General features: G+C 47.2%; 3 protein-coding genes and 1 pseudogene across 3 annotated transcripts; 2 read left to right on the top strand and 2 right to left on the bottom strand.

Annotated features, from left to right (window-relative positions):
• Nucleotides 1-3,875: 3,875 nt before the first annotated feature.
• LOC141027472 (uncharacterized) lies at nt 3,876-5,572 on the bottom strand. Its single transcript, XM_073504524.1, has 2 exons — nt 4,396-5,572; nt 3,876-4,324 (listed from the first exon to the last, which is right to left on the bottom strand). The coding sequence occupies exons 1-2, from the start codon at nt 5,570-5,572 to the stop codon at nt 3,876-3,878; spliced, it is 1,626 nt and encodes a 541-aa protein (XP_073360625.1).
• Nucleotides 5,573-11,137: 5,565 nt separating this feature from the next.
• LOC141027474 (putative F-box protein At3g44060) lies at nt 11,138-12,682 on the top strand. Its single transcript, XM_073504526.1, has one exon. It carries the CDS (start codon nt 11,138-11,140, stop codon nt 12,680-12,682), a length of 1,545 nt encoding a protein of 514 aa, XP_073360627.1.
• Nucleotides 12,683-14,127: 1,445 nt separating this feature from the next.
• LOC109784837 (uncharacterized) lies at nt 14,128-18,347 on the top strand (annotated as a pseudogene).
• A 765-nt stretch (nt 18,348-19,112) lies between these two features.
• On the bottom strand, nt 19,113-23,245 carry LOC109784838 (protein IQ-DOMAIN 2). Its single transcript, XM_020343443.4, has 5 exons — nt 22,530-23,245; nt 21,705-22,001; nt 20,582-20,797; nt 20,228-20,347; nt 19,113-20,132 (listed from the first exon to the last, which is right to left on the bottom strand). The coding sequence occupies exons 1-5, from the start codon at nt 22,602-22,604 to the stop codon at nt 19,404-19,406; spliced, it is 1,437 nt and encodes a 478-aa protein (XP_020199032.1). The 5' UTR covers nt 22,605-23,245; the 3' UTR covers nt 19,113-19,403.
• Nucleotides 23,246-27,008: the final 3,763 nt, after the last annotated feature.

Genomic DNA, 27,008 nt, shown 5'->3' on the forward strand with positions numbered 1-27,008 from the left:
TGATCTTCAACACCTCCTTCTCTTCAAAGGACTCGACGTTCCCCTCGACCACATCATCTCCAGATTCATACTGCACACATTAATGACTGACATTAATACATTATGCATTCAAATACTATAAACACGTAATACTAACTCAATGCACAAATAACATTTCAACTAGGCCTTACCTCGTACGGCTCATCTTCATCAGAGTCATATGGGTAGAACCCAGTCTTGTCCCACTTCCTCTTGTTGCCCACAAGATCCTCCTCCTCTTGCTATATTGTCAAACAAGCACATCAATTACAATGAATTGAATTGCAGTTCACAGAATGTCATTACAAACAAAATTGTGAATGTGAACCACATTGGTATGTTGCAAGTGAACAAATGCTTTCCTTATAAATACAGAATCTAAGCAATCAATCAACAGACAAATGCTTTCCTTCATAAATGCTAATGAAAATGCAAGATGGATTCTTGACATTCCCTGGATTAACCCAACACTTTTCTTTTGAGGGAATCCCCCCCCCCCCCCCCCACACACACACTACTTACTGGAAACATATAGTATATTTTGTTGCTAGGATCCGGCCTTGGAATGTTTACTTCATAGTTATACAATGGTGACATCCCAGCTGCATATTTTTGTAATTCATCATAAGTATTTGCACAAGAGGAAAATCTCTGGCCAGGTTAATTTTATGAGGCTGGACAAATGGTGAGTACAACATTTGGTTTATAAATTTTTGGGCAAGGACAATATTTCAAAGCCATGTTACTGTTTTTGAGGCCACCCTTCTGCAATTGTAAAGTGAGTTATCTCTTAGCCCCCTAAATATAAAATTACATCCATTGCTACTAATTACAGAAGCCAACTACAAATTTTAATATGCACAAATTACTGTTTTTGGGATAATGCAGCAAAGCTCCTACACATATTAACATAATGCAATAGTTAATTAGATACAACTTCAACTATAAATGCATACATCTCCAATAAACATCTAAAATTTCATTACTTACCTAAACAACAACAAATTATACTATAGATGAATCTTGTATCATCTAAATCAATTCATTGGCACATCAAAATTAATGCATTCCAAATCAAATATGTTTCCATCCAGTATCATTGAACCACAGATCAAATCAAATAATCATATATGTCTGCAGCATTGAACTACAGATCTAATAATCATATGACGTCTATCTGACCTTAAATTCCCCCTTAAATAAGGTATTCAACCTCATACTAATTATAATCTAACAAGCAAAAATTCTACTACTAATCTAATAAGCATCTGAAAAAATCCCAAGATGCTTTTATCTCTGAAGCAACGGCATTGCAGAGGATGTTCAATGCTGTAAATATCTCTGAAGCAACGGCAAAATTCCACTACTACTCTAATAAGCATCTGAAAAAACCCCAAGATGCCTTTATCTCTGAAGCAACGGCATCTGAAATAAGGTGTTCAACCTCATACTAATTAAAATCTAACAAGCAAAAATTCCACTACTAATCTAATAAGCATCTGAAAAAACCCCATCCCTCAATCCGGCTACTTCTAACCTAATCTAATAATCATATGAGGTCCACCATTCTTGCACAAATCAAATACAGAAAAACCCTAATGCAGAGAAAACCCTACATCCAACAAATCTAACCAAAGAAACTTCTGGCCACAAACCCTACAATCTAAAAACTACCACATTAAAGTGATAAGCAGATACCTTCTTCTCCGCCTGCTCCTCGCCAGAGCCGGCCTCCACCTTCTCCACCTCGTGCGCCTCGCCAGAGCCCGCCTCCACCTTCTGCGCCTCACCGGAGATCGCCAGAGCGGGCGCATCTGGCTGGACTGCGCCACTGCAGCCCGCCCCCGCCTTCTCCAGATCTGCAGCGGGGGGAGCACCGCGCTGGACGCCGGCACGTCCCCTCACAAAGGTGCCCACAGCGACCTGCCGCGCCTGCTCCACCAGATCTGCGCCCCAATCGGGGCACTCGCCTCTTGCGTCCGCCATGGCAATGGAGAGGATGTGGTGAGGGCGACGAGGAGGTTGGAGAGGAGAGGGAGTAGAGAGTGGGGAGTGGAGAGAGGGAGACGATGCGGCGGGGGGAAATGGTGGGCGATGCGGCCGGAGGTGGTTGCCGTCCACATTTATATAATGGGACAGTTTTGGAAACTACCCGTGACACGTGCTGCCCCACGCGCGGGCGGCTCCACGCGTGCACGAAACGCTGCCATATAAAAATACGTATACGGCCGGGCATACGATCTAACCGGGCCCGTACGGGCCTCCCAGGGCTCCTCGACGGCTATACGCGGGGGCAACAAAGACGATCGTGCCCCTCGTTATGAACCGTTTTTGGTTGATCCTGGCCGTCGATGTGTTTTTCCACCTCGCGTTCAGCCCAGGGGGGAGCACTGGAGCAGAAACGCTTAAGCATGACGTGGAACATATCAGCCTCTTGAGATACGGGCCTCCATGGCCTGGATCTACGGTGACACCGACGGAGACGCGACCTCGCCGTCGGCCTCGTCGTGCTGTTGTGTATGCAGTGGATTGGGGCGCTTTGGGGTGCTGTCGATGGGGAGGCTGCCGGAGTAGAAGGAGATGGGATACCAGCCGCCGCGCCGGACTATATAGAGGGGAAACAGTGATTGATGGGTTCGACAAAAGGAAGGGAGACGGATCGGTCTCTCTTCCCCTGCTGTGGTCCGTCTCTCTTGCGGATGGTCTCTCTTCCCCTGCTGGTAATGGATCGCCAACGTGGTCATTCTGTAAGATGAAACTTTTGGGCTACTCCGTGGCTATCAAACGACAGCAGGATTTTATGGTGACATGGTGGATTATCAGGGGTAGAAAAAAAATGCCATGGTGGATTGTGGTGGATTAGCGGTTTGGAGGATTAGTGCTGATGTGGCAAGAGGAGAATGGATCATGATGTGAATAGCTTGCATGCTTAGATAAATAAGGTAGTGGGGGTGAACTTCTTATGTATATAGGATAGGATTAAAACCCAAAACAAGGCACTCGTCAATGATGTAGTACTATCACTCTTTTATCTAGTTCCTTCATCTACATTTACAACGCTTTTATAATGCATATAATTTTTTTCACACTTGTCTATTCTTTTCTATTGAGAAACAACTTTGTCTATTTTCCACCATTCTCTAACTACTTATCGAAGCTCAAACAACATGACGACATATGTAGCCACCCGATTGAAAAGGTATGGTTTAGCACTTGACTTGAAAACCCCAAAAAAATCCCAAAACATGAAAAACACAACGCTTGCGAAAACCTTCGCCAACCAGCAACGTAAACATGAGACAAGCCAGGCTAGTTCCACACAGAAACACAAATCTTGGCACATGAAAATCGGCCGGAGTAGAACTTTGATGAGAATTAGCAAATCCGTAGACAATATGCATTTTTAGTTTACTTCACATATTACTAATTCAAATATTAATATTTATACATTCAAATATCACTAAAATATATTGCAACGATAATTATCATGATCCTCACATACACGAAAGTAAATTTACGTGGCTTTTGCCAAGCTCCCGATGTTTCACTCTCAGTAAAGATACGGACACTTGGGAAAGCCCATTCCTCGGTAGTGAAATATTGTCACAAGATCCCAGTTAGGGGATAAGAACAAACTTTCACAAGATCCGAGCTTCTAGAGGTAAAGACTAATTTTCTTTAATAAAAGTAAAAATTGCGTATCTTTCATTATAGAATAATTATTTTATGTGTCACAATGCGGCAAAAAAATAAGGCAGTGCATGAGCCAGATAACTAAGCTAATTCTGAAAAACAAAACCCAGATATCTAAGCTAAAAATCAACTTGCATTACAGTAGCTTCTATATACAATCCGAATTAGTCGAAGATGCAATTTTCCGGCCTGTTCATCGCCCAACCTTGGATCTCGTCTCTCAGCTTGGTCTGAAGCCAGAGTGGTCCTGGAGCAAATCCACAGTAGAGCTTGGCGAGAACCGGAGCATTGCGGAGCAAGAACTTGACCAGCGTCCTCTGTGCCCTCCCGCCTTGGTAATGCACCAAGTTGATCTCCCTCACCCGCTTCGTGAGGCAGCGGATGGTCACCGTCGGCGTGGGCAGGAGGACCTCGTCCTCGTTGTACCTGAGCTGGTGCGCGTTCGTGAGCTCCCCCTCCTTGCAGTCATCCCAGCTTTCGCGGGTGGCGCGCAACTCCTCGTCGCCGGGGCCCGTGTCGAAGGCCAGCGAGAGCACCTCTAGGCTCGGCGCGTGCCGGAGGATCCTTCTCAAGGCGGGGATGGCGGCGTCGCTGTCTTCGTGCGGGAGGCGCCCTTAGCTCGAGGTGGACAAGGTTGGTGAACGCTGGTAACTTGGCCATGGGCCATGGCGCCGAGTTGTATGCCGGAGCCTAGCCGCTCGGACCGCAGGTGCAGGTGATTGGTGGACGTAACTCGCTGCAGAAACTCTCCGAGTTTAGTGAGCTCCTCCGCCGACGAGACCTCCTCGCCACAGATATCGATACTGCACGACTTGAAACTCGAGCGGTCGGCACGGCGAAGGGACAGGAGAGACGTGTCGGGCACCGCGCCGCGGTACTCCAGGGAGTCTAGCTTGCCATTGATGGCCACGACGGTCAGGTTGTGGCAGCACCGGAGCGCGAGCTTGCGAAGGCGGCGGTTGCCGAGGAGGCAGAGTGTGGTCACCGTGGCGCAGGCCTCGAGGGTGAGGTCGGCGAGGCGAGGGCAGGCGTCGATGAGCCTCTGCACGTGTCGCTCTCGGTCAGATACACGCGTGAGGAGGAGTGTCTGGAGAGACGGCAGGCTGACGGCGGCAGGCACGGAGAGCTTGCAGGGGCCGATGCTGAGCGACCGCAGGGCGACGGAGGAGAAAAGCATCCTCGGGACGGTGCACCCATGGTAGTCCGGCTCGGAATCGTCGTTAGAGACCGACACCCGCCGTTTGCGAATCGTGCGGCGGCTCGCTTCATCCGCATCGGAGTCGGGGGTGCGTCTGCGTTTATGACGAGCACGGCGCGCGTCTTTCAAGCTGCTGGCGGCGGCGCGGAGGGAGTAAGGGCGATTGCAGATGGGCTCGCGGCCGAGGAGGCGGAGGTCGAACTCGAGCCTATGAGGTGCAGGGGCGGCCTGCTTGAGGACGTAGGACAGCCAATGGTCCACCGTCGAGGCCCTCTCGCGGTGGTAACCATTGAGGGCGACGCGGAGGGCACGCAGCGGCGGCGCGGGTGCCTGGGGCACGCGGTGGCGCGCGAGGAGGGCGGCGGTGACGGCGGTGGTGAAGGGCGGCTTCGGGTTGGGGTCGACGGGGCGGCCGTAGGTGCAGTCCATGCAGCCGCAGCCGCAGCCGCCGTGGTTCTCGTAGTCCAGGAGGGGGCTCTCGGGCTCCTCCAGCGACACGGCGTCGACCCCGGCGAAGGCGTCGTGCCACCCGCTCGAGAGCAAGGCCGCGCGCGCCGCCTCCTTGGATGGGAGGAAAGAGAGGATGCGCCCCAGCGTGGCGTCGCTGAGCTTGCTCAGGCGGTCCTGTCGCCGCCTACGTCGGGCGTTCGCGGCGATCTTCATCACGGCCGGAGCCCCGAGAAATCGATTTGGACCGCTCGATGATCACGAGACTGCAAGCTTTATACTCGGTTGGCTACAAGTACGTATTCGATCGGGTCCGATTCGCCCTCTGGTCGATGGATGGACCGATATCGGCTGGTAAACGAAACATACGACTAGCCTACGTGTCGCCTGTCGCGCAAACGAAACATACATTCGCCCGCGCTCTCCGTGGTGGCCGCGTAAACATCAATCGGCATGGCCATCGTCGCGATCTCTCTCTATTCCATTCTCGCAAACAACCAAACAAACAAAATTGAAGCCATTTATTGCCTCATGTGTCTTCCAGTCCACATGTATGTATCTTTTTTTCATTTTCTTAATGATTTTTTGAGAAGCAACTGCTTTCAAAGTTACTACCTCTGTCCTAGTTTATTGGTCCCCTTACTATTTAGTGTCAAATTCATAGATTTAATTAAGAAAATAATAATGCATGTCGCAAAAAATTATATTATTGGATTCGTATTTGAACATAATTTTTAATGATATTATTTTTTGTTACATGCATTAATATTTTATTAGTTGAATTTAAGGTCAAATTTTGACACAAAATAAAAGGAGGGACCAATAAACCAGGACGGAGATAGTACAACCGGAGATTGAAGCCATTTATTGCCTCGTCACACCTGGAATTTGAAGCCATTTATTTTCTCAAAGTTATATAATACAACACGGGTGGGTCTCACATAAGCAAAGACAAATAATGAATGGTACTCGACCAAGGAATTGAAAACAACGATAGTTCTAATCTAAACTTTTACCAATGCATGTGATGCTTTTAATGTGCGTCGTCCTAACATTCTATTATGTTACTATAAAGTGACCAGTTTTACATGTTCTGCCTGCATTGTTTCTTTTGAGGGGTAAAAGCCTTTTATTGATCAAATTCCACATAAGGTGGGATACAAATCGGGTCATGTGGCTGGCCCAATCACACGTAACGCCTCTGAGCTAGATTTAGAGCAAATCTTGCTAAGCTATGTGCTTCTAAATTTACATTACAACTTTCAAAAATAAAATTACAAGCAAAATGAGCTGATCTAGATTTGATTTCGTGGATGATTGCTCCATACTCTCCCTGGTTGCCCTTCGCAATATCACCAACGACTTGTTTCGAATCCGAGGAAATAATAGAACTGTGGAGGTGGAGGTCTTGCGCCAGTGAAGCAGCTTCACGACAAGCAATAGCTTCCAAAGTCGCAGGATCAAAAACCCCATCTATTATCAGCGCGTAGCTTCCCTGGAAATTTCCTTGGCTGTCGCGACAAACTGCCACAACCGAACCTCGTCGTTGTGCCCTTACATGTTCTACCTACATGCTACTGGCCGAATACAGTGGCCAAGGTCTCCCGTGGCCCAACCAAGCTTGTTCTGACTTGGCCCAGTTAAACTTCATGGGGTGGAGGCATCACTAGGCATCTATCTATCTGTCTATCTATCTACTACCCCTATAAAATCACGAAAGAAGCAGATCCATCAAATCTACACCTTATACATTCTGAGATCCAACGTCCCATATTCATTCCATGGTTAACACCAAGCCACAAGCCCTGGTTTAGCACTAATCACGTGACCCACTACACAAGCAAAAAAAGGGTACAGTTGATATTTTGCCTCTTCACTACAGGTGGGACCGTAGGAGGAGATAGCAATGATAGCGAAGAGAGAAGTTCGTTCGAAAGAAAATAAATATTCTATATATTTATCTTTGAACAAAATACAATCAAAATCGTTCACATATACTTATCCCTATGAACATACGTACATATACTCTACCCCTATGAGCACCTTCAAAAGACTGAGTCAGCATATCGTTTTGAGATTGACGGAGTCACAGACGCCTTCATATGCAATGTATACGTCTCCTCCCATAGAACGCACAACGCCGAAATGTCTGAAATAAATCCAAAAAAATGCGAGTACCAATACCAGTATAGAACTTGAGTTCTGGTGGGTTAAGATACCGCTATCCTGCTAAGCATCCAACCACAGGACTAACGGGTGGACCATCTTGTACGACCATCACCCCCCGCGGCTCACGTGTCGTCCCCAGCGGGCGACCCGGGGGCGACTAGGGTTTCCCCCCGGCGCCGCCACCCCCTCCAACATCTCCTCCCCTCGCCGCCACCTGAGAGACGCCAGGCAAGCCTCGACGACCACCGATGAAGGTGGCGGCGAGGCCTCTCGTCGCTTCGTTCCCCTTGCCAAGGACCCCGGACTCTGGGGCGGCGGCCCCGGTCGGCGAGGCGACGCAGCCTCTGCGGCAGGCGACGTGCGCGGGATGTGACGGCTGGCTTCCTCATCTGCTCGGGCGGCGTGGATCCGGCGGGTGGTGGTCATGGCGCGGTCTTCTTCCGCTCCAGATCTGAAGGCCGAGCTGCTCCTCCTCCTCTGCTCACTCCTCCCCTCCGGCTGTGTCCGATCTGCAACTTTGGCTGCCAGTTCTGGTCCTGGCGGGGTGCCGGTGGCATAGCTCGAGTCCGAGGGAAACCCTTGGCCGGATCTTCGACCACGGCGGTGATGGCGCATGCACGCATCGCCTTTCTCCTTCGAGGCACCGCTGAGGACTCCCCTATCCATCCCCGTCCCAGATCCCGGGTGAAAGCCCAAAACTCATCTCGGGTTGGGCGGTGGCGGCGTCCTGCGCGTCGTTCCCTCCTTGGAGGCGCCGCCTTGGATTGTCTGGTTCTCCGGGTGAGTGGTGTCGAGGTAGGAAAGCGCCAGTCGGCTGCGAGTCCAAGCAGAGGCTTCCCAAGCGTCGCCCTTGGGTCTTTGCAGCTTGTTTCTTTGACAATCCTCCCAGCAGCTTTCCTTCTGTTCTCGGTTGCCCCGGGCAGGTGGCAGTGCAGCTAGTGGCGTGCCTACGGCGTGGTCAGGACTGTGAGCTATGCCTGCTCTGGGTTTCGACCGGCACCTGCTCTTGCTCTCGGGTGAGCGCCCAAAGACCCGACGGTGCGGCATCTTCGAGCCGAGGCGAGAGGATTGGGGTCTTCTTCGGCGTTGGAAGACAGGTGTTCGTGGTCCCAATCCCACGATCCAGCGATGCTCAGTGCTTGCAGGCCTTTGGCTGATCCTTGAGGCTACTCCGCTTCCATGTTCTTGGTGCCGATGTGCAGCGGGCTTCGACATTACTTGCAGGTCTTTCATGTTTCTTTCTTTGTGTGCAGTAGTGTGCGTTGCGTTGTAAGCTGCTCAGTCAGCTCCCTTGTATCTTTCGGTCGCTCTTGCTTGGTGGCCTTGTGTAATCCTGGTCGGTTGATGGCTTTATTAATTCAAAGTCGGGCTCCCCTTAAGCCTTCGTTCAAAAACAAAAACCATCCAACCACATGTTGATTCGCAATACTGTATACTTTTCAACTTTTGGATTGATGAGGAGTCGGTCTTGTTCAATGATCGATTGCGATGAAATTCTGTTAGCGCGAACTTTTTCACAACATTGCACGCGCCACAAAATGATTAAATGAATGTAAACTGATCCTAAAAGAAAATGAATGTAAACTGATGACTCGTACTCACCTCAAAATGGATGCAAAGATGTGTTCATAGAAAAAATGGATGCAAAGATGCCGTGGGCCGTGGCAAACGAGTCGTTCAGATTGGTGTCGGCCCGGAATCCCACTTGGAACTGGAATCGATCCGCTACCGACTCAAGGCCACGCGTTAAATCTCCGCCGAGTTACAGGGGACGGGAGCCCTGCTCCCAATCTCCGCCGAGTTACAGGGAATCCCGATTCCCGATCCCGATCGCGCATGCAGTCGCAGGCTCGCAGCTAGACGACGATGGCCGCCGGCGACGACCGCCTCTCCGGCCTCAGCGACGACCTCCTGCGCCGCGTCCTCCACTTCGTCCCCGCCAAGGAGGGCGCCTTCACCAGCGCGCTCTCCAGGCGGTGGCGCCCGCTCTGGCGCTCCTGCGGCGCCGTCAACCTCGTCGCCCGCGCCCGCAAGGACGACACCGGCAGCAGCTGGTGCGACCAAGACTTCTACGCTGATCGCGACGCCTTCGTCTCCGCCGCCCACCAGGCGCTCGACGCCGCCGACCAAGCCGCCGAAGCCGACGGCCACGGTCCTATCACAAAGCTCGCCATCCGCGTGGAGGCCCGCCGCCACGACAAGATCCTTCATTTCCTTCACCGTGATGCGGACTATCACAATCACAATCGCAAGGAGCATGACGTTTTCCGTGCCTTGCTCACCCATAAAGCGGCGCGCCGCGTCGAGGAGCTCCGGGTGGCCGCGGTGGACACTGTCAAAGGGAAGCCCATGTACTTCGAGAGGAGCAAGTACGAGGCCATCGCGAACATTCATGGGCTTGGGATCTATCCGCTCAGCCTCGGCTCCCTACCGTCGGAGACCCTCCGCGAGCTGGAGCTCACCAACTGCAGCAGCCTCGAGCCGCCCGCCGCCGGCACGTCCTTCCCACGGCTGACGTCGCTGCGGCTGCGACACTGCAATGCGCCGTTCAAGGAACTCCAGCGCATCATCGACGCCGCGCCATTGCTCGCTGACATCCACCTTGAGGCCATCCTTCTCGACGAGGACGCCCGACCGGGCTACCCGCCGCCAAAGGAAGCCACGCTTCGGTCCCTCCGCTGCCCGGCGGCCACCATGCTCGTGCTGGACAAGTGCTGCTTGAAGAAGAATGGCACCGTGGGGATCCACGCTCCGATGCTGCGCCGCTTTCGGTATAGAGGGATCGTCCGGCATATCTCGTTGGACCCGCCGCCACAGCAGTTGGCACGGGCGGAACTGACTGTCGTCGACCACGGCGGCCAACGAAACAGAGACCCGTGCCGGAGCTTCTGGGGAACCGTCCGCGGCTTCAGCCACGCCAAGGAGGTGAAGTTGAGGGTGCGCCATGTGGAGGAGATCCGATGTTACTACACCAACGAGGCAAAAGATATCAAGCTCGGACGACTCGAGCGCCTCGAACTCCAGGGAGTGTACACGCCCACCGACAGCGCGGTGGCGGAGCTGATCGCGAACCTGCTCAGCTGCAGCCCGGCCCTCTGCGACCTCCGGATCGAGCTCAGCACGTCGCACGACGAAACTACCAAGAAATACCACTACGGGGCCCAAATCGTGGACAGGAAACGCCGAGCTCAGTTCCAGGAGTCCGTCCGTCGTTTCAAGAGCCGCAGACTGCAGCAGCCGACGGTGGCCGGACCGCCGGAGACGGGGACGACAGACGTTGACTACGACGAGGTCTCTGATGTGCCTGGCCTCAGTGGCGAGTCGTTCGAATGCTTGCGCAGCTGCCTAATAAGAGTCGGCCTGAAGTTCCGGCGGGAGACGACGGACTGCTTTGGAGCCCAGCTCGTCAAATTCTTCGCCCAAAACGCCATGGCTCTGGAGACGATGCTCATTGACGCTGGAAACGAGAGGATCCATGATCACATGAATCTCAAGATTGAGAAGTGAATTGCCAATTCATCAAAGAGAGGAAGAAGGATGGACGCAACGAAGGTGCAAGTCTTGCCTCTAAACCTTGCCGTCTTGTCACCATCGAGCAATCCTACCCACGTGATGAAGATCGCCAAGGTCGCCGGAGCGAGGCAACGAGAGGACCGCCTGAGCACGCTCAGCGACGCCACGCTGGGGCGCATCCTCTCATCCCTCCCATCCAAGGAGGCGGCGCGCGCGGCGGTGCTGTCAACCCGGTGGCGCGACACCTTCACCTGCGTCGACGCCGTGTGGCTGGAGGAGCCTGAGAGCCCCATCGTCGAGGAGCACGAGGACAACTGCGGCTCCGACTATGGCCGGCCCGACGACCCCGACCCGAAGCTGCCGTTCACCACCGCCGTCACCGCCGCCCTTCTCGCGCGCCACGGCGTGCATGCGTCGCCCGCGCCGCCGCTCCGCGCGCTCCGCGTCGTCTTTGACAAGTACCGCCCCGAGGACGCCCCGGCGGTCGACCATTGGGTGTTCTACGCCCTCAAGCAGGCCGACCGTGCGCCTGCTGGTCTTGAGCTTGACCTCAGCCTCCGCCGCGAGCCCCTTTGTAATCGTCCATACTGCCCTGGCTCCCACATGCACGATATGACACAGTACTCCGTCCCGACGAGGCTCTTCTCCTGCGCTGCGCTGCGGACGCTCAGCATCAGCATCGGCCCCTGCAGCCTCTCCCCGCCGGCCGCCGTCAGCCTGCCGTCCCTTGAGGTGCTGCTCCTCGCCCGCGTGTCCGACCACGAGCGACACGTACAGAGCCTCGTCGACGGATGCCCGCGCCTCGCCGATCTCACGCTCGAGACCTGCGCCACGGTGACGACGCTCTCCCTCCTCGGCAACCACCACCTCTGCAGGCTCGCGCTCCGCTGCTGCCACAACCTAGCCAAGGTATTCGTCGCGGCCGACGGCAATCTCCACTCCCTGGAGTACCGTGGCGACGTGCCCGACACGTCTCTCCTGGACCTCCAAGGCACCGGCCGTTCGAGTTTCACGTCGTGCTCGATCGATATCTCCGGCAAGGAGGTCTCGTCGGAGGAGCTCACTAAACTCGGAGAGTTCCTGCAGCTAGTCTCCTCCACCAAGCACCTGCACCTGCAATCCGTACGGCTGGGCTACGACATACAACTCGACGCTCCAGCGACGTTACCGGTTTTCACCAGCCTCCTTCACCTCAAGCTAACAGGCCGCCTCCTCCACGGCGACGCCACTGACGCCGTGAGCAGGATACTCGGCCACGCCCCATCACTTGAGGTGCTTTCGTTGCTCTTTGAAACAGGCCCCGACGACGACGAGTTGCACGCGCGCGATAGATGGGAAGAAGAATGCAAGGTGGGGGAGATCGTCGACGCGCACCAGCTCAGGTACAACGAGCATGACGTCCTCGCGACCATGCCGCCGGTGAGCATCCCTTGCCTGAGGAGACATGTGAGGGAGATCAACTTGGTGCATTACCACGGCGGGAGCGTGCAGAGGACGCTGGCCCGTTTCCTGCTCTGCAATGCTTTGGTTCTCGACAAACTCTACTGCGGATTTGCTCCTGGGCCATTGTGGATTCAGACCAAGCTCAGAGACGAGATCCAAGGTTGGGCAATGAACAGTCCGAAAAATTGTGTCTTCGACTAATCAAGAATTCAAAATTAATTAGAAGTGCAATGCAAGTTGATCTTGAGCATATAAATGTTTTTGGCTGATGCACTTGCTTGACTTGGTAATTGGCATTATGCAACTTTCATTAAGACTATAAGAAAGCAATATGAGTTAGTTTGCGCTTGGATCTAAGATTTGGACCAGAATTGCATATGTTCGTATGAATCATTTTTTCCCTAAATGATAACGCCCACACATGTGGCATGTTTGCACTTCGCCCACACGCGTTGATCCATTTACTGCTTCATTGCATATTTTGCATATTGTTTCTTCTTTTTTGCGAGAAAAACGGAAGTTTTATTCCAAAATAATAGGGTTATAATCTAGATGCAACAATTCCACGATACATGGAGGACCTCTGTTTATCCAAACAGCCGTGCAACAATGTAGATGCATTGTTTTATTTGGTTTCAAAACAAAGATATTTTACTAGATCCATCATCCAAAAAAAACATCTTATTGTCATTCATGACCCTTGGAAGTTTAACCGACCATTTGTTTCTCTTTGTATTTGTGTTTTTTTAAGGATCAAATCTATTATAAAGATTCATTGAAAGTACAAAGTACCTCAAACATAATAAAAATTACATCGAGGTCCATGGACCACCGAACGAGCTGCCGACGCGCCGCTATCGTCGCTCTCATACCGGAGCCGACCTGACCTTGTCAATGACAGTCCTCCTGCACGTGCCCCTAAGGACCAGCGGCCCGAAGCCGCAGTCGTCGTCGTTGAATCCTTGAATCATATCTACTAGCGGAAGTCGAGACACCAGAATTCTCCTCCCCGCAACCGGCGACCGGAGTGGCAGGCGGAGGGGAGGAGAATCCACGGGCTCCCCGACAGAGATCGAGGGGAGGAAGGCTTTCTCGAGTCGCCTTGGAAGCATCGAGCTCTTAGTTTTTCATGTGTTTTACACAAAATATATAATTCCACTGTACACAATGTTCATGTAATAAAAAAATGTTCAGCCGTTGATCAAATTTGTATACTATCTCCGTAAACTAATATAAGTCATTTTAGATCACGTAGTATTTACTAGGTATGAAGTAAAGAAAACCTGAGTTGCATGATTTTTTCCTTAAATACATTAATTAATTTCTAGCATGGTGAATTTGTCTCAAATATTACTAGTAGTTTTTTTTTCATTTTGAACTTGTTTCACCCTGAATGAATACTTTATTCATTTTTGTAGGATTTTTTAATGAAGGTTGATATAATTCTTTTTTAGGCAATGAAAGTTAATATAAACTTTCTTTTTGAGACACGAAAGTTGATATAAATGAATACCTTCGCTTGGGCCAGGCCTATCGCTCCCGGTAATTAATTTGTGCAGCATGTGGCAGCCAACTGGGCCCCAACATGGGCTCGCGCCGTGGCAGTGCCCCTACCTACCCCACACCCACACGTCGTCTCTCGATCCGGCTCAGGGCAAAGGAGGAGGCGACGGAGGCACGCCGGCGCCCAAGCAAGTCCCGATAGAGCCACCCCCGCCCCGCCCCCCGACTCGTGTGGAGGATTCATCGATCTGGGCATCTGATCTGTTCACCCCAACTGTTTCGCCCCGTCTCCTCTTTCAGCCAGCCAACGCCGATGCAAACAGTCCACAAAACTAGCCACGCAGCAGAGGAAGCTGTTGATCGCCAAGATGATACTACTACCAAAGCCACAGACGGATCGACAAAAGCCCAAGAGGATGACGCTCTTTGCCGTGAAGGCAACGGTAAAAGCGCCACATATAAGCCCGATGATCCATGGAACCCTCCCCGCCCGCCTCCCCATCCCTCAATACTCGCCTTACAGTGCCCTCATCAGTATAACATGAAGGTAAATTAACTCGCCCCCTCATGTCATGTTATTGCACTGTGCACTTCTTATGGCAGTTGTTCTTCACTGACAGTTCGTCTCTTTCAGTACCTGGGTCAGATTGCCGATTTCCTTTCCGAAGTCAGAGCCACCAACATAATCGTCCCAGACCGCACCCCAAGGTTCTTTAATCTCACCTGTAACCTGTCCCATCATTTCGTATGGTTGACATATCATTTAATTACACCTGTGACCTGTCCATCATTTCGTATGGTTGACATATCGTTTGACATCTAATCAACATTCTTCGTGTTTTGCCTGCAACTTTTATTTCTAGTTTATCCTGTATCATGCATCCCATATTCCTCCAGTTGTAATATAAATGTACTTTCCACCCCCAAACTCTTTAAAGGTTAACCCACCCAAATTGACCCCTCAACTATCAACTTTTTTGAATTACGCTATGCATTCATGCTACGGCCTACGGGTCTCCCGCATCATCAGTTCCCTTCAGAAAAAAGTGTTAATCCATTAGTAGAATTTCAGGAAGTTATCACAAGAAGTCAATAAATAAGAATTATCCTAAAACATAGGCCCAAAAGCACACACGGTATATATTTTATATGAAAAATAACTTTCATAATGAAAGGGAGCATCTTAAATAACTCAAACTTCATTCAAATCAGAAAATACCAAGAATATGTTTGTCATTTTCTAAGTTTTATTTTTTTACATTTTTTTTCTTTTCCGAAAGTTCCAGATTTTCTGATAAACTAATGGGAACTTTATGAAGGAAATTTGTACATGCCAAACACATGGTGACAATGTGAACTACACATAAGCATCACGTTATTAAAAATTGCTTTCATATGGACAAGACCACTTTTTTTTTTGAGGGACCAGCTTTGGATCTTTTAAAAGTTTAGGATGGAAAGTTCCACTTAGGAAATAATTTAGGGATGAAAAATACAAGTTTTCCGATTTCAATAACATAAGTTAACTCTATAGAATACAATTTGGTTGTTATGCTTAATTTGTTAGTTGGATAGCTGAACTGATTGATCTTCATATTGTTTTAACATGGATATCTAGGAGACAACGCTAAAATTCTATGACATATTCGGCCATCTGTTGAATGTTCTCAAAAAAGATAGTGTTTCGGGCTTCCTTCGCCTCTTCAAAAAGTATAGGGGGCACTTGGTTGCTGGATATGTCATCACCCCACAAACCCTTGACCTGATTATTACAGAGAATGCCCTGCGCTGTGCTAAGCTTGTTTTGGAGGGGAAGGCGCCTGAGCTCCGTGGGATGCGCGCCAACCCCAACTACATGACCAGCTTCGGGTACTTCCCCCTCCACATAACTGCCCAGATATTCTCCGCCGACATGGTTAAGATACTGCTCCGCTATGGTGCATTGGCTAATCTACGCACCTCAGGTGAAAGAATCATCGAGGGCCTCCTCCCACTTCATGTTGCCATCGAGAACACTTGCCAGCACACGTATCTGGAGGACAATCTATTAGCTGATGAGAGCTACCTGAAGGGGTATGCCGAGTACATCTACAAGCTCATACATCTGCTTTGCCTTCCTGAGATGGTTTGTAGCAAATCCCTCCTTACATCCGTTACTACTTTGGTTACATTAGCAGTAAAGAAGTTCTGTATTCATGTATTATGCAGAAGATCTTCTTGGACACCATTAGATTGCTTGCAGCTCACACGGATAATGTTGTCGATGAGCTCTGGAATTACATCGAGCATGGGAAGATTGTCCCTGCAGCCATTCTTCTCCTTGCAGCTCAAAGGCGATTCCATAAGCTCAATGGTTTTGATACGATCAAGAACCATATTGATGATTCTATATTCTCCCTGATAAGGGAGGGGTGTGGATTGCAAATTGGTAAAAACACCAAGGCAGCAAAGCAGCGGAAGGAGAAGGAAGTACGTTTCTATAATGCATTGTTCCTTGTTAGGATACTTCTGAAAGCTGGTGAAGCCCTTGATGAATATATTCAAACTCATTCAGAGGTATCACATTTTCGTATATCGCAGCTCTAATGTCTTAGATATTTGTTTGCTTCGTTCTGTTGAAACTTAATATTTTGGTATATTAAGTTTTGGATTTCGAGAACTCACAAGGCAATTGTCACTTGCCAACAAGAATCGGGTTTGTGCTCTTCTGATTACAAAACCTGAGGATTTCATAAAGTTAAGGGTAGAAATGATCTAGTATGTGCCTGTTTAGCATTTGAGATATGTAGTGATAGTTGCCTATATATATATATATATATATGGCCTTTTTGGATTATGGACTAAACTTATAGATAGTTGAGTTGGGTTGGATACTTATCAAGTAAAGCAAAAAACAAAGATACTTAATTACCTCTGTGGTTTATATATTAAAATAAAATTATGCAGGCATCTCATCAGGAGGTCCATGGAAAAGTTTCAGCAATTCTTCAGAATTATGATGTTGGTCCTCATGGAAAAGGAATTTGCGTTGAAGAGCTTAAATGGTTCGTTTTTTCTTGCCTCTGCTTCCATAGTTGATATCCATTTGTACATATAAATGATTTACATAACAATCTGATTGTCCCTTCAGCACGCTCTGAAGCCGCTCCTATGACTGCGGAGTGCCCAATAGTGTATTACATGGACGCGGTGCGTGTGCATTGCAGAACATGGTATTTTAACTATGCTTTGCAAATTTTACAAAATAAGTTGTTCTAATTCTGTAATGGAAAACAGGGAACAAAGATTCGACCAAAACAGCCACAGGATCACCAACTCTGGATGTCAAGGCAAAAAAAGTAAGGATATCTGAACTTCATCGTCTTTAGAGTTTTCTATTTCTTATTTTGCTGCATGCTGACTATCTGTTTTTTTATGAATTTAGTATTTTTCTGTTTTCATTTGTTTCTTTTGTTTCCATGCTGATACTGAGGGGATGAAGTCTTCAAATTTATTTGAATGAGAAGTTTTTATTATGACACTGAAGTTCATTATACGGCTGTAATGGCACTCTCATATCTTTTACTTCATTATATAATCTCATATGTTAGAGCCAACATGTACAAATTCAGGAACCCTTTAATGTCTAGAGCTGAGACGGACTTGTTTTGTTTTCTCTTAAAGACAAATGATCTGTCCGGTTGGTGCGGTCAATTTTTTTTGGGTAAGACACATATCCTCTTCTTATACCCTTTTTGCAGTCTGAATCAATCAGAAGAGTCAAAAGACAAATCTGGCCTGGGGGTGTTTAATTTTCTTGCATTGGCAACGACCTGTCGAGATCAAAAAACTCGACTAAGACTCTGTTTTTCATTTGATTGTTCTTACATGGTAATGCTTATGCACCCTGAAGAACATGTACAACTCGATGACAATAACCTGTTCACGTCGAAATATGTACTGGGTTATCAACACTGATATCTCCATCATTTATGTGTTAAACAGGCTGTGAGAAGGAAACCACGCAGAGGAGAAGACCTCTGGTACTCAAGGGACCAGTTCATACCGATATGGAGGTCGGTGCTGAGCGCACGGTTTATCACGAGGCTCATTCCATCCTATGTGCCGAAGAAAGAGTTTGCAGATCTTCAGCCTCAAACTCAAATCCAGCTTGGCTTGTTGGAGAGAAGGTATATTTTCTACAATCCGTTCTCTGCAAGAAACTGCCGATCAACCAGAAGGTGATTTGGGACCGTCGCGTCAACTCTCCTGAAGACGCTGAAGCGTGTGTGACGATCAAGCACTGGCGAGAAGGTACAATAGTTTTACTTGTTAGTTGAAGCTTCTGAACATAGACGGGAACGGAAGGAGTTAAGGCACCCGATCATCCCCTGAAAGATTTTGGTGTTGGGGGTCGTTGGCATGAACTGAACTAATGCTTAATAGACTGTGCTTCGGCCATGAATGTTTGATCAATTGCCATGATTAGTTATGGAACTGTGCTTGGATGTGTTGGCTGTTACTGTCTATCTAAAACTGGTGTTAGTTGTTTAAGAAGTGGAGTGTGTTTCTGAGGCTTGTCATGGACCTGATAAGGTGTGAAACATGCCATGTTTTGGCTTCAACCTTGACTCTATTTATTAATTAACTGAGCTTACGGTAGTATTGTCGTTCTGACACCAGTTTCAGGTATTTGCGGAGAACAAAATTAAGGCAAAAATGGTTCTTACTAGACAACCTTTTCATTTTACTTTTGTGCAGGTCCCAATGAACAAAATTTTGCATAATTACAGTGTATTTCCACATAGATAAGGGAGAATATCGTATTATTTCTTTTTTCCACCGAAAAAAAGATAAGGGAGAATGTCTTCGGCACTTCCAATTGCACTCTTGAAATAATATGAGATAAAAGTTGTCAACTGAATGCTGGGCAATTGCCGTAATAAGAAAGGAAACATGATTAGAGGTAGCAGCTAGTCAGCTACCATGGCCGACAGCAACCATGGTGATGGCCACCACCAACCATTGTTTTTTTTTTGTACATGCGTAACGCAGTGAACAAAACCACTAAATTTGATATGCTTTTGTGTAGATAGTAAAGATAGGATACTTATTGGGGCAGAGTGCTACATTGACATTGACAAGTTCATTGGGAAGGCATGCATGGAAGAAATATATTGCTCGCATAAATAGAAGACCTGTGTACATACAAACAACAAACCCCATATGGTTTTACACAAGCAAGCAACAAATGAAATGGACAGACAGACGACACTGAGAGTCTTCCCCTAATGAAGCCGACAATGTAGTCGCAATAATAATTGGATGAAAACAAAATGCAACAATTCGAAGAACTTTAACCTTTTTTTCATGGGTGAAATGTGTATATATCTGCATAATCCATAGTCCCGTCCCCACTTGTATGAGTTGCTTGTTTGTCTCAACCGCTGATCGCCAGGGCCTCTGGCTGCAGCGCCTCGGGGATGTCCTTCACCATGCTCTCCACCTTTGGAGGGCCAGAATGCCGCCTCATTGGCGAGGGGGGCACCCCTCCAGCTGGGAAGGACAGCCTCTTCTTGGCTGACCCAACACTAACAGAGCCTCCTTTCTCTGGTGTCGTCTCTACACTATCGATCAGTGGTGACCCCTGGAGGCGGGACTTGGCCCTAGCAGATTTTGTGGCAGCCATGTAGCTTGGGACTGACGGAGAGCTTGCGAGGCTCTCGTCATCCCGCACCGTTGAGGTGGCTATGCTGTGCCGCCTTGGTCGCTCAGACTGCACACTGAGCACGCTCCTTGCATCGTCATCCACCTGTGAAATCCCGTTCTTCGGAGTAGCAGATTTCTTCTTCACAACTATTGGTGTCACTTTGGCAGTGGGTGTAGAAGGGGATAGCCGGGAAGCTGGGCGGGTCAGCTTTGGAGTCGTCGGTGACGACTTGTCTGGCTTGGAGCCCCTACGGTTGAAGGCTTTAGTGATCTCACCCTCTCCAAGGTTCAAACTCGTGCTCTTCACTGATCCCTGGTCAATGTTGCTTTCCTTGCCGGTTCCAGTGCGGCCGGCCTCAGAAGGCTTTGCTGCCATCCAGCGTTCCAGCCAGCTCCAGCCCCAGTGTGGGTTGTTTGGGTCTACAAACATTGGGTTGGAGGACCTTGAACTGCTCTTCCACTGCATAGTGCAAATTTTCAAGCATTTTAAGAATGACATAGTCGAATGAGATGAAACGAAGATTGGCATCTATTTCAAGAATCGGGAAGGCCTACCTGATGGGAAAACGCGTATGCGAGCGCTCTCTCTCTTCTTATCGCAGCCTCTTGCCTGCTTATTAGACTTGCTTCGATCTTCTCCTTGGATTGAGTGGTGTCGTCCCAGTGCTCCCCCATCTGGTATAATTCAAAAAACAGAGTATGCTTAATGCTCTCACTTAAAAGATGTAATTACCCGCGACTGCGAGATTTGGAGCAAAACAGAAAGCGATGCTTCTGGAAATTGGAGTACTCATCAAGCAAAATTCTTTCGTGCAATAACAAAAACTAGTAGATGCCTAGCGAGTTGAGTGGACAACAGTGGCGCACACAATATTTTTACTGATGAAGGCTTTGAGATGGTTTGCCTACCCTCAAACTGTCCAATTCTTGTTTCAGCAGGAGCTGGCGCTGGAGGGCCTGGTTCTCCTCAGACATCTTCAGCCTTCTTGAACGTATCTGTGACTGCACCCGTGCGAGAGTCTGCATACAGCGCAGAGTACTAGCAGCTTGACGCTTGACCGAATTACCCTCGACCAATGACTTCAATCTAACAAGGCCCCTCAAGGCTCGTAGTGCCCTCCTTGCCTGCATTATTACAATGATGACTCTCAAAATATGTATAGCAATCCTGGTTCGGAGAAAAAGGAATATGTATAGCGGAAGAAAAACATAATCTTATTCAGTAAATAAAAATTTCACTGGATATGGTATCGTGTTTTTGGAATGGAACTACAAAGTCAAGTTGAAGACATGCTACCTTTGTATCAAGGCTATACCACAAAGCAATGCCATCAACATCAAAAAATGATAAAAAAAATCAAATGAATAATGAAAGGTGGCTGCCACCAACTGATAGATGTGCATGGATTAGTCTGTGAAGATCTTTTTGTAGGCCCTCTTCAACATCATATACAGAGTAAATGAACATTAGTGAGTTAAATCATAAGGGGTGATGAGTGCTTTTAAGGAGTAAGAGAGGATTGGTTTGTCGAAAACAGAAGAACAGAGGATTCTGGTAGGCAAGAATACTGGCTTGTTGAACCATAAAAGTTGATTTACCATGCAAAATTTGTGAACAGAACAGAAGAACTGTAAGTAGCTAAGAATTTCACCAAGAGGTCTCAATTCAAATTAAAAGCAACTGACCAAGTTGTTGAGCTGATAATACCTAAACCTCAGAAGAGGGTAAGAGAAAGTTTTGAGGAAGGCCACCGCAGACATTTGCTTGCATGTTCAGGCATGTTCGGACAGAGACATAATCCATAAACAATACAAGAGTTTTTCTTCCAAAGTTGAAAAAATGCAAAGACCGGATCAGCGGCCATCAGAAAATAAAACACTGCATGCAAACACGTTTAATCTTTAATTTTTATAAATTTCATGACATAGTTAGAATGAAACCAGCCATTTAAGTATTCCAACTGTCACAATGACCTCACAAAACATTCCAAATGGCATGAAATTGCTAATTCAAGAGCTAATGTCAAATTACCAGGTATCCCCTGAAGGCGGCCTGGATCTTGATTGCCGCGAGCTCTTCCCTCGATACACCAGGTGGCAATGCCGCCGACCTCTGCGCAGGAGCATCAGGGGCTGCCTCCACGGTCACATGCTTGCTCTGCTCCTGCTCCTGCTCCAGCTCAACATCACGGACCTGAACCTCCTCAGTTTGGTGCGGAGAAGGAACGGCGGGAGGCGGCGGCGGCATCAAAACATTGACTTCCAAGGAAGTAGAAGGTGTTAGATCTGGTGGACTGGGGTCTCTTGCAGCCAATTTCTTCCTCAGTTTCTGTGCATTTGAAAGGCAAAGCTTGGGTTGTCATCAGAATTCAGTTCAAATTACAGTACTATGATAACACAATCGCAAAGACAATAGTTTTGTCAAATTAATTACTGGACAATCCAATTGTAGGTGGAAAGATGGTGTCCCCTATTTATTACAGTTATTACTGAATGGCAAGTAAGAAATGAAAAGATGTTGTCCAAACATGACAGCCCAACTGAAACCATCAATCACCATGAGTGGACAGGCTATCAGAACTAGTACTATAGTAAGAAATCTCTGCAATAAATTGCTGGCGTGAAGTGAACAAAACAATATGCCAATTTCAAGATTCTGCCGCCTAAAAAATTCCCAATAAGCTGACTGTTTGCAATTAATTCATCATGGAGGAAACAGCCAAATCCTGATCAGACCCACAGCAGGCTCACAAGAGCTAGCAGTAAAATCTAAGGAAATCCAGCACAAGAACTCCATAATAAATAAGTAATAAGAGAGAAGAATCCCAAGCAAGAGTCACCACAAATTAATTATTACCTCCTCCTTCTTCTCCTTGGACTCAGGGCTGAACACCTTCTTGACGGCGCCCAGCCACTTGCCCTTCTTCCCCATGGCCCCAACAAATTTTCTCCCAGCAAACACTCGCCGACGGGACGGGAAGGAGAATACCACCGGTCAGATCTGCGCCTCCCAGATCTATCACTAGTTATCCACGGGGCGGGACGGATGCCGCGGCGGCAAGGCAAGCGCACACACAAAAGGGCGCGACTTTACCACTGCGGTGTGCAGGGGAGCCACCACCAGTCCAACCAAATGGATCTTTCTGCGGAAGCAAGGTGAGGAGGGCGGGCGAGTGCCCTTCCTCTTGCGGTGCGGTGCGGTGCGGTGGCGAGCGGCAACTAACTAACGGGAAGGAAGGGAAGGGATGGGAAGGGGAGGTGTGTCAGGTTGGCGTGAGAGGAGGACAGCTGAATTGCTGCGGGTATATCTGCGGGGATGGCATCATGTGGGAGGTGGTGGAGCGGGGTTGGAGGAGCTGGGAATTGTACTAGCTGGCTGGAGGTGGCGGTAGGACTGACAGGAGGGCACAGCGCAGCGCGGCGCTGAGAGGGAGCTGCTGGAGTGGTGAAGGGTGAGGGATGGTCCGTGTGCACTTGCTTGGTGTCTGTTGGGATGGGATGCTCTCTCTTTGGGTTGTGGGTTTGGGGTTGGACAGCTTGGATACAGAAGAGGAAACGAATTGAAGTGAAAGTGGAATCTCCACTTGGTGTTGTTTATGTTTTGGGGTTGAGTGCTTGGGTGCTTTTGGGTATTCTTGGATGCACTTTAATGTTGATAGGATCGGCTGTTCGGCTGGATGGGGATAAACTAGCCGCAAGAGATTCAAAAATACGGGTGCAAATACTTTCACGGGATTGCTATTTTTCGTGCGAATGGTTTTATTTTCAGGTTCAATAATTTATTTATTTTGGCATAACTAGCAGCAAGCGATCTCAAATGTTGGTGCAAACACTTCTACGGAATTGCTATTTTTCAGTCGAATTGTTTTATTCTCAGCTCCAATCAACATATTTCTGACTCTCGATTCTTCTCTTTATGTGCCTATTAGTTTTCATACATTTCTTTCATTTCGGTATTTTGTCTAATGGACATTTTTTTTAGGGGAGCTAATGGACATTCTAGTGGGTAGTTTGGGTCCATGTTATTTATTTATTTTGGGTGGTCGACTTTTGCATGGAGGGTTGTCCTTTTCTTGTAGTTGAATTATGGTTTTATTTTACTTCTCTTCTCTTATCATCTTTTTATCTTTTTGTTAGTTGCTAGTTCCGGCAAGAGTCGAGTCCATCGATCAAAATACGAATTTGGCTTTAGAGAGTGTATGTTTTGATAATATGATGAATGCAAACTCGCTTGTTATTTTAATAGTTTGCGGTGAAATGTGATAATTAGGTAGACTGAATTTTCATTTTCTTTTGGTGTGAAATATTTATCTAAAGCAAATAACAGCCCATTACACTTGTTTTACAAGCACCGAACCATGTAAAGCATAACAAGCAAGATCGTAATGGAGGTTTTGTAATCATGTCAAATGGGTTTTTAATTTAATAGTCCATGTGTTGATGTTTGTATGGTGCCAAATTTTGATTGATACCAAATTAAAAATTATTCAAGTTGATAGTGTCACGTTTCGTTGTTTGTATGGTGCAAAAGTTTGATGATGATGCTGAACAGGAAAACGGTCAATTGTCAAATTGGCGCTCCCTAATCCTAAACTCGGAAATGCGGGCTTGCCTTTTTTTAGTACATAAATTTGATGAAAAATAATGCATGCGTCTTTGATTTGCGGGACTAAAAACATAGGACTAGAAAAAAAACTGAAGTTGAATGTCGTTGGCATGATGAGTTTTACTGGATTGGAAAACATAATATGTGTAAAATATGCAGTTTAATTGCACCACAAAATAGTCAAAATACCCATGAATTTTTCTAAAAGATCGTGTGCATGTTATAGTTTTTTTACTGATGTGCATGTTATAGTTGTCACCAAAACAAAGTTTTGATGTTGTATTCGATGGAAAATTTTCTTTAAATTTTATGTAAAATATATCATAGCAAAACTCTAGGTTTTCCGGTCATACAAACCAAATAAGCTCCATATAAAGAAATCTAAGAAATATAATCCTCTAAAAAAATCTTTACTAAAGAGACCCTATGTGTTTTCCAATAAAAAAGAAATAATACGCTCTCATATTTAAGTTGAAGGTATTAACCCAATTGAAGTGGCATTGTACTACATCCAATCCACAACCCAATAGAGACATGGCTAAGTTTCTTAAGCACCTCCCAAAGCGCTTGAGTGTGTATCTTTTCCGAACTACCAGAAATATGCACAACCTGGCATTTGGTACCTGCATCAACTAACAAAACAGTGCCGACAACAGTTTCAAATTTAAATTCTGCATCACACAAGCAGTAACATAATTATATGAACATCTTAACCTTAAATTATGTGATGTACTACGTACTCATATGAATAGATTATAGTAAAATTGGTGGTTAGCTGATAATTGTGTGCAAGGACACTGTAACCACCACGGTACTGTGCATCCACCCCCCTATAAAGAGAAGGAAAAAACCTAAAATATGGGCAGCCCTAAACTGCTAGTGCACAAAACAAAAACCTACAATCATAATATGCCTAGGTGGCAGGGAATTATTTGGCGGATGATATTTCGACGTTACGCCAACTCATCGCCAGTTCGCCACTGTGTATATCTCTCTTTCTTGTTCATACTTTGGCTCCCACATGCTTGCGTGTTGTGCTGGCTGAGACTTTGCTAATTAAAGTCTACAGGTACACATCAAATAATTCTCTCTAGCTGTTCACCAGATCCTAAATAATATTACAGATAAATCCAAATAACAGCCTGTTGAATTCAGTTATATATTCCTTGGTTGTACTCTAAAAATAAGAAATTAACAATTGCCAAAGGGCACCCCGCAAAAAGAAAAACAATTGCCAAAGGGCAAGATATATCTATCTATCTATGAAAGATGGGCAGAAGATGAAGTACAGATACGCATGTGGAGTGATATCAACCTGAGGTTTGTCTCTTTGTTATCTTAGCCATGTGAATACTTAATTATAACAGGCTGACACCCCATGAAATTGATAGTAGTTAATTTTTCAATGACCTGACACATTAACTACAGGTCAAGCACTGTAATCATGGTCAAGGAGATGCTACACGGACTGATTATATAACTGATCGCCTTTCGTACGTTGTGTTCCCCATCAGAGATTAGAAAATGTCACGAGTTGCAAAGCGACAGCCTAACGCGCCCTTATGCACTGGATTCATGCAATGCACGCATTATTTCTAATTAATCTTCTTAGAGAAGTTTAAGTGTGTTTGATTTTTTTTTTTGCAACAACTGGCATCGGTCTCTGGTGTGAAAACAAATCAGGCCGCTCGATTCATCTCTACTGAATCTTGGGGTCAAACTGATGATGAATCCAATGAACCAGTACTCCCTCTCTCTCAGTTTACAGGGCGTGCGCGTGCCCCTAGGTCGTTAATTTGACCAACCTAATACAAGTCATATATTACAAAAAATATACCAATATAAATTTCAGATGTTCTATTTTCAAACGGTATATTTTTGTGTTATATAGTTTATATTAGAGTGATAAAATTGATAACCTAGATATACGCACGGGACTTGTAAATTGAAACAGAGGGAGTACCAAAACTTGAACCATATCATTTTCTCGGCAAAATAAAACAAAACTTGAACCACATGCTACCATTTGGGGTTGGAGCCATATTCAATGGCGCCAAGCTCACAATGTGTCAATGTCCGTGCCATTGCGCTAACATCAAGGTGTACGGGGTCGTCTCACTGACATCTTGCCACCTCGTAGTCGTAGGCACGACAAGTGTGGTTCTGCAACAGTGACAATATGGGGTAGTGTGATGCCGACCTAAGGTGTGCCAGATGTTGTTCAAATGGAGTCGGGGCGGGAGCCCTTTTCCTCTAAAAAGAAGATGTCGTTCAAATTTTGAATGTGGTTGGTGTTTAAAAATAGTTTCAAATTGGGTTAAAATCATTGAAATTCCCCCGACTTCCTACCAAATACAGTGCGTAACTTTGGACTTGGTCATTTATGCGAAAGCCATTAAACTTTCGTGCTGCTTTGAGGCAAAACCTGACTGTCCCGAGATTGCGGATCAGTCAAGCCACATATGGCTAGCTCTGTATCTACTCGCCTCAAATGATGCATGCTGCCATTCGCAAAAAAAATAAAAAAAATGATGCATGCTGCCTTTTTTGCACGTCTCATGGAACTTCATTCGGATAGCTAGGTCCCACCACACCCGTGATTCATGAAAGTAACTACAGTTAGCAGTGTTGCCGCTTGCGGCTACTAATAATGGTGCTGGTTTAGTGGGTGAGAAATTAGGTAATACCAGTTAAAAAACCGAGGTAAATGTTAGCCCGAATACTGCTGGT

Source organism: Aegilops tauschii, chromosome 1 (assembly GCF_002575655.3).
Source record: "Aegilops tauschii subsp. strangulata cultivar AL8/78 chromosome 1, Aet v6.0, whole genome shotgun sequence".
Classification (NCBI taxonomy): Eukaryota; Viridiplantae; Streptophyta; class Magnoliopsida; order Poales; family Poaceae; genus Aegilops; species Aegilops tauschii.

What these genes read in the sequence shown, in the direction of transcription:
- LOC109784838 (XM_020343443.4), bottom strand. Translation starts at nt 22,604, where the DNA reads ATGGGGAAGAAGGGCAAGTGGCTGGGCGCCGTCAAGAAGGTGTTCAGC. An exon ending in CCAAGGAGAAGAAGGAGGAG is followed by an intron (nt 22,002 to 22,529) that starts GTAATAATTAAT and finishes TCAAATGCACAG; the next exon opens with AAACTGAGGAAGAAATTGGC. An exon ending in CATACGCGTTTTCCCATCAG is followed by an intron (nt 20,133 to 20,227) that starts GTAGGCCTTCCC and finishes TGCACTATGCAG; the next exon opens with TGGAAGAGCAGTTCAAGGTC.
- LOC141027474 (XM_073504526.1), top strand. Translation starts at nt 11,138, where the DNA reads ATGAAGATCGCCAAGGTCGCCGGAGCGAGGCAACGAGAGGACCGCCTG.
- LOC141027472 (XM_073504524.1), bottom strand. Translation starts at nt 5,572, where the DNA reads ATGAAGATCGCCGCGAACGCCCGACGTAGGCGGCGACAGGACCGCCTG. An exon ending in GTCCGAGCGGCTAGGCTCCG is followed by an intron (nt 4,325 to 4,395) that starts GCATACAACTCG and finishes CCTCGAGCTAAG; the next exon opens with GGCGCCTCCCGCACGAAGAC.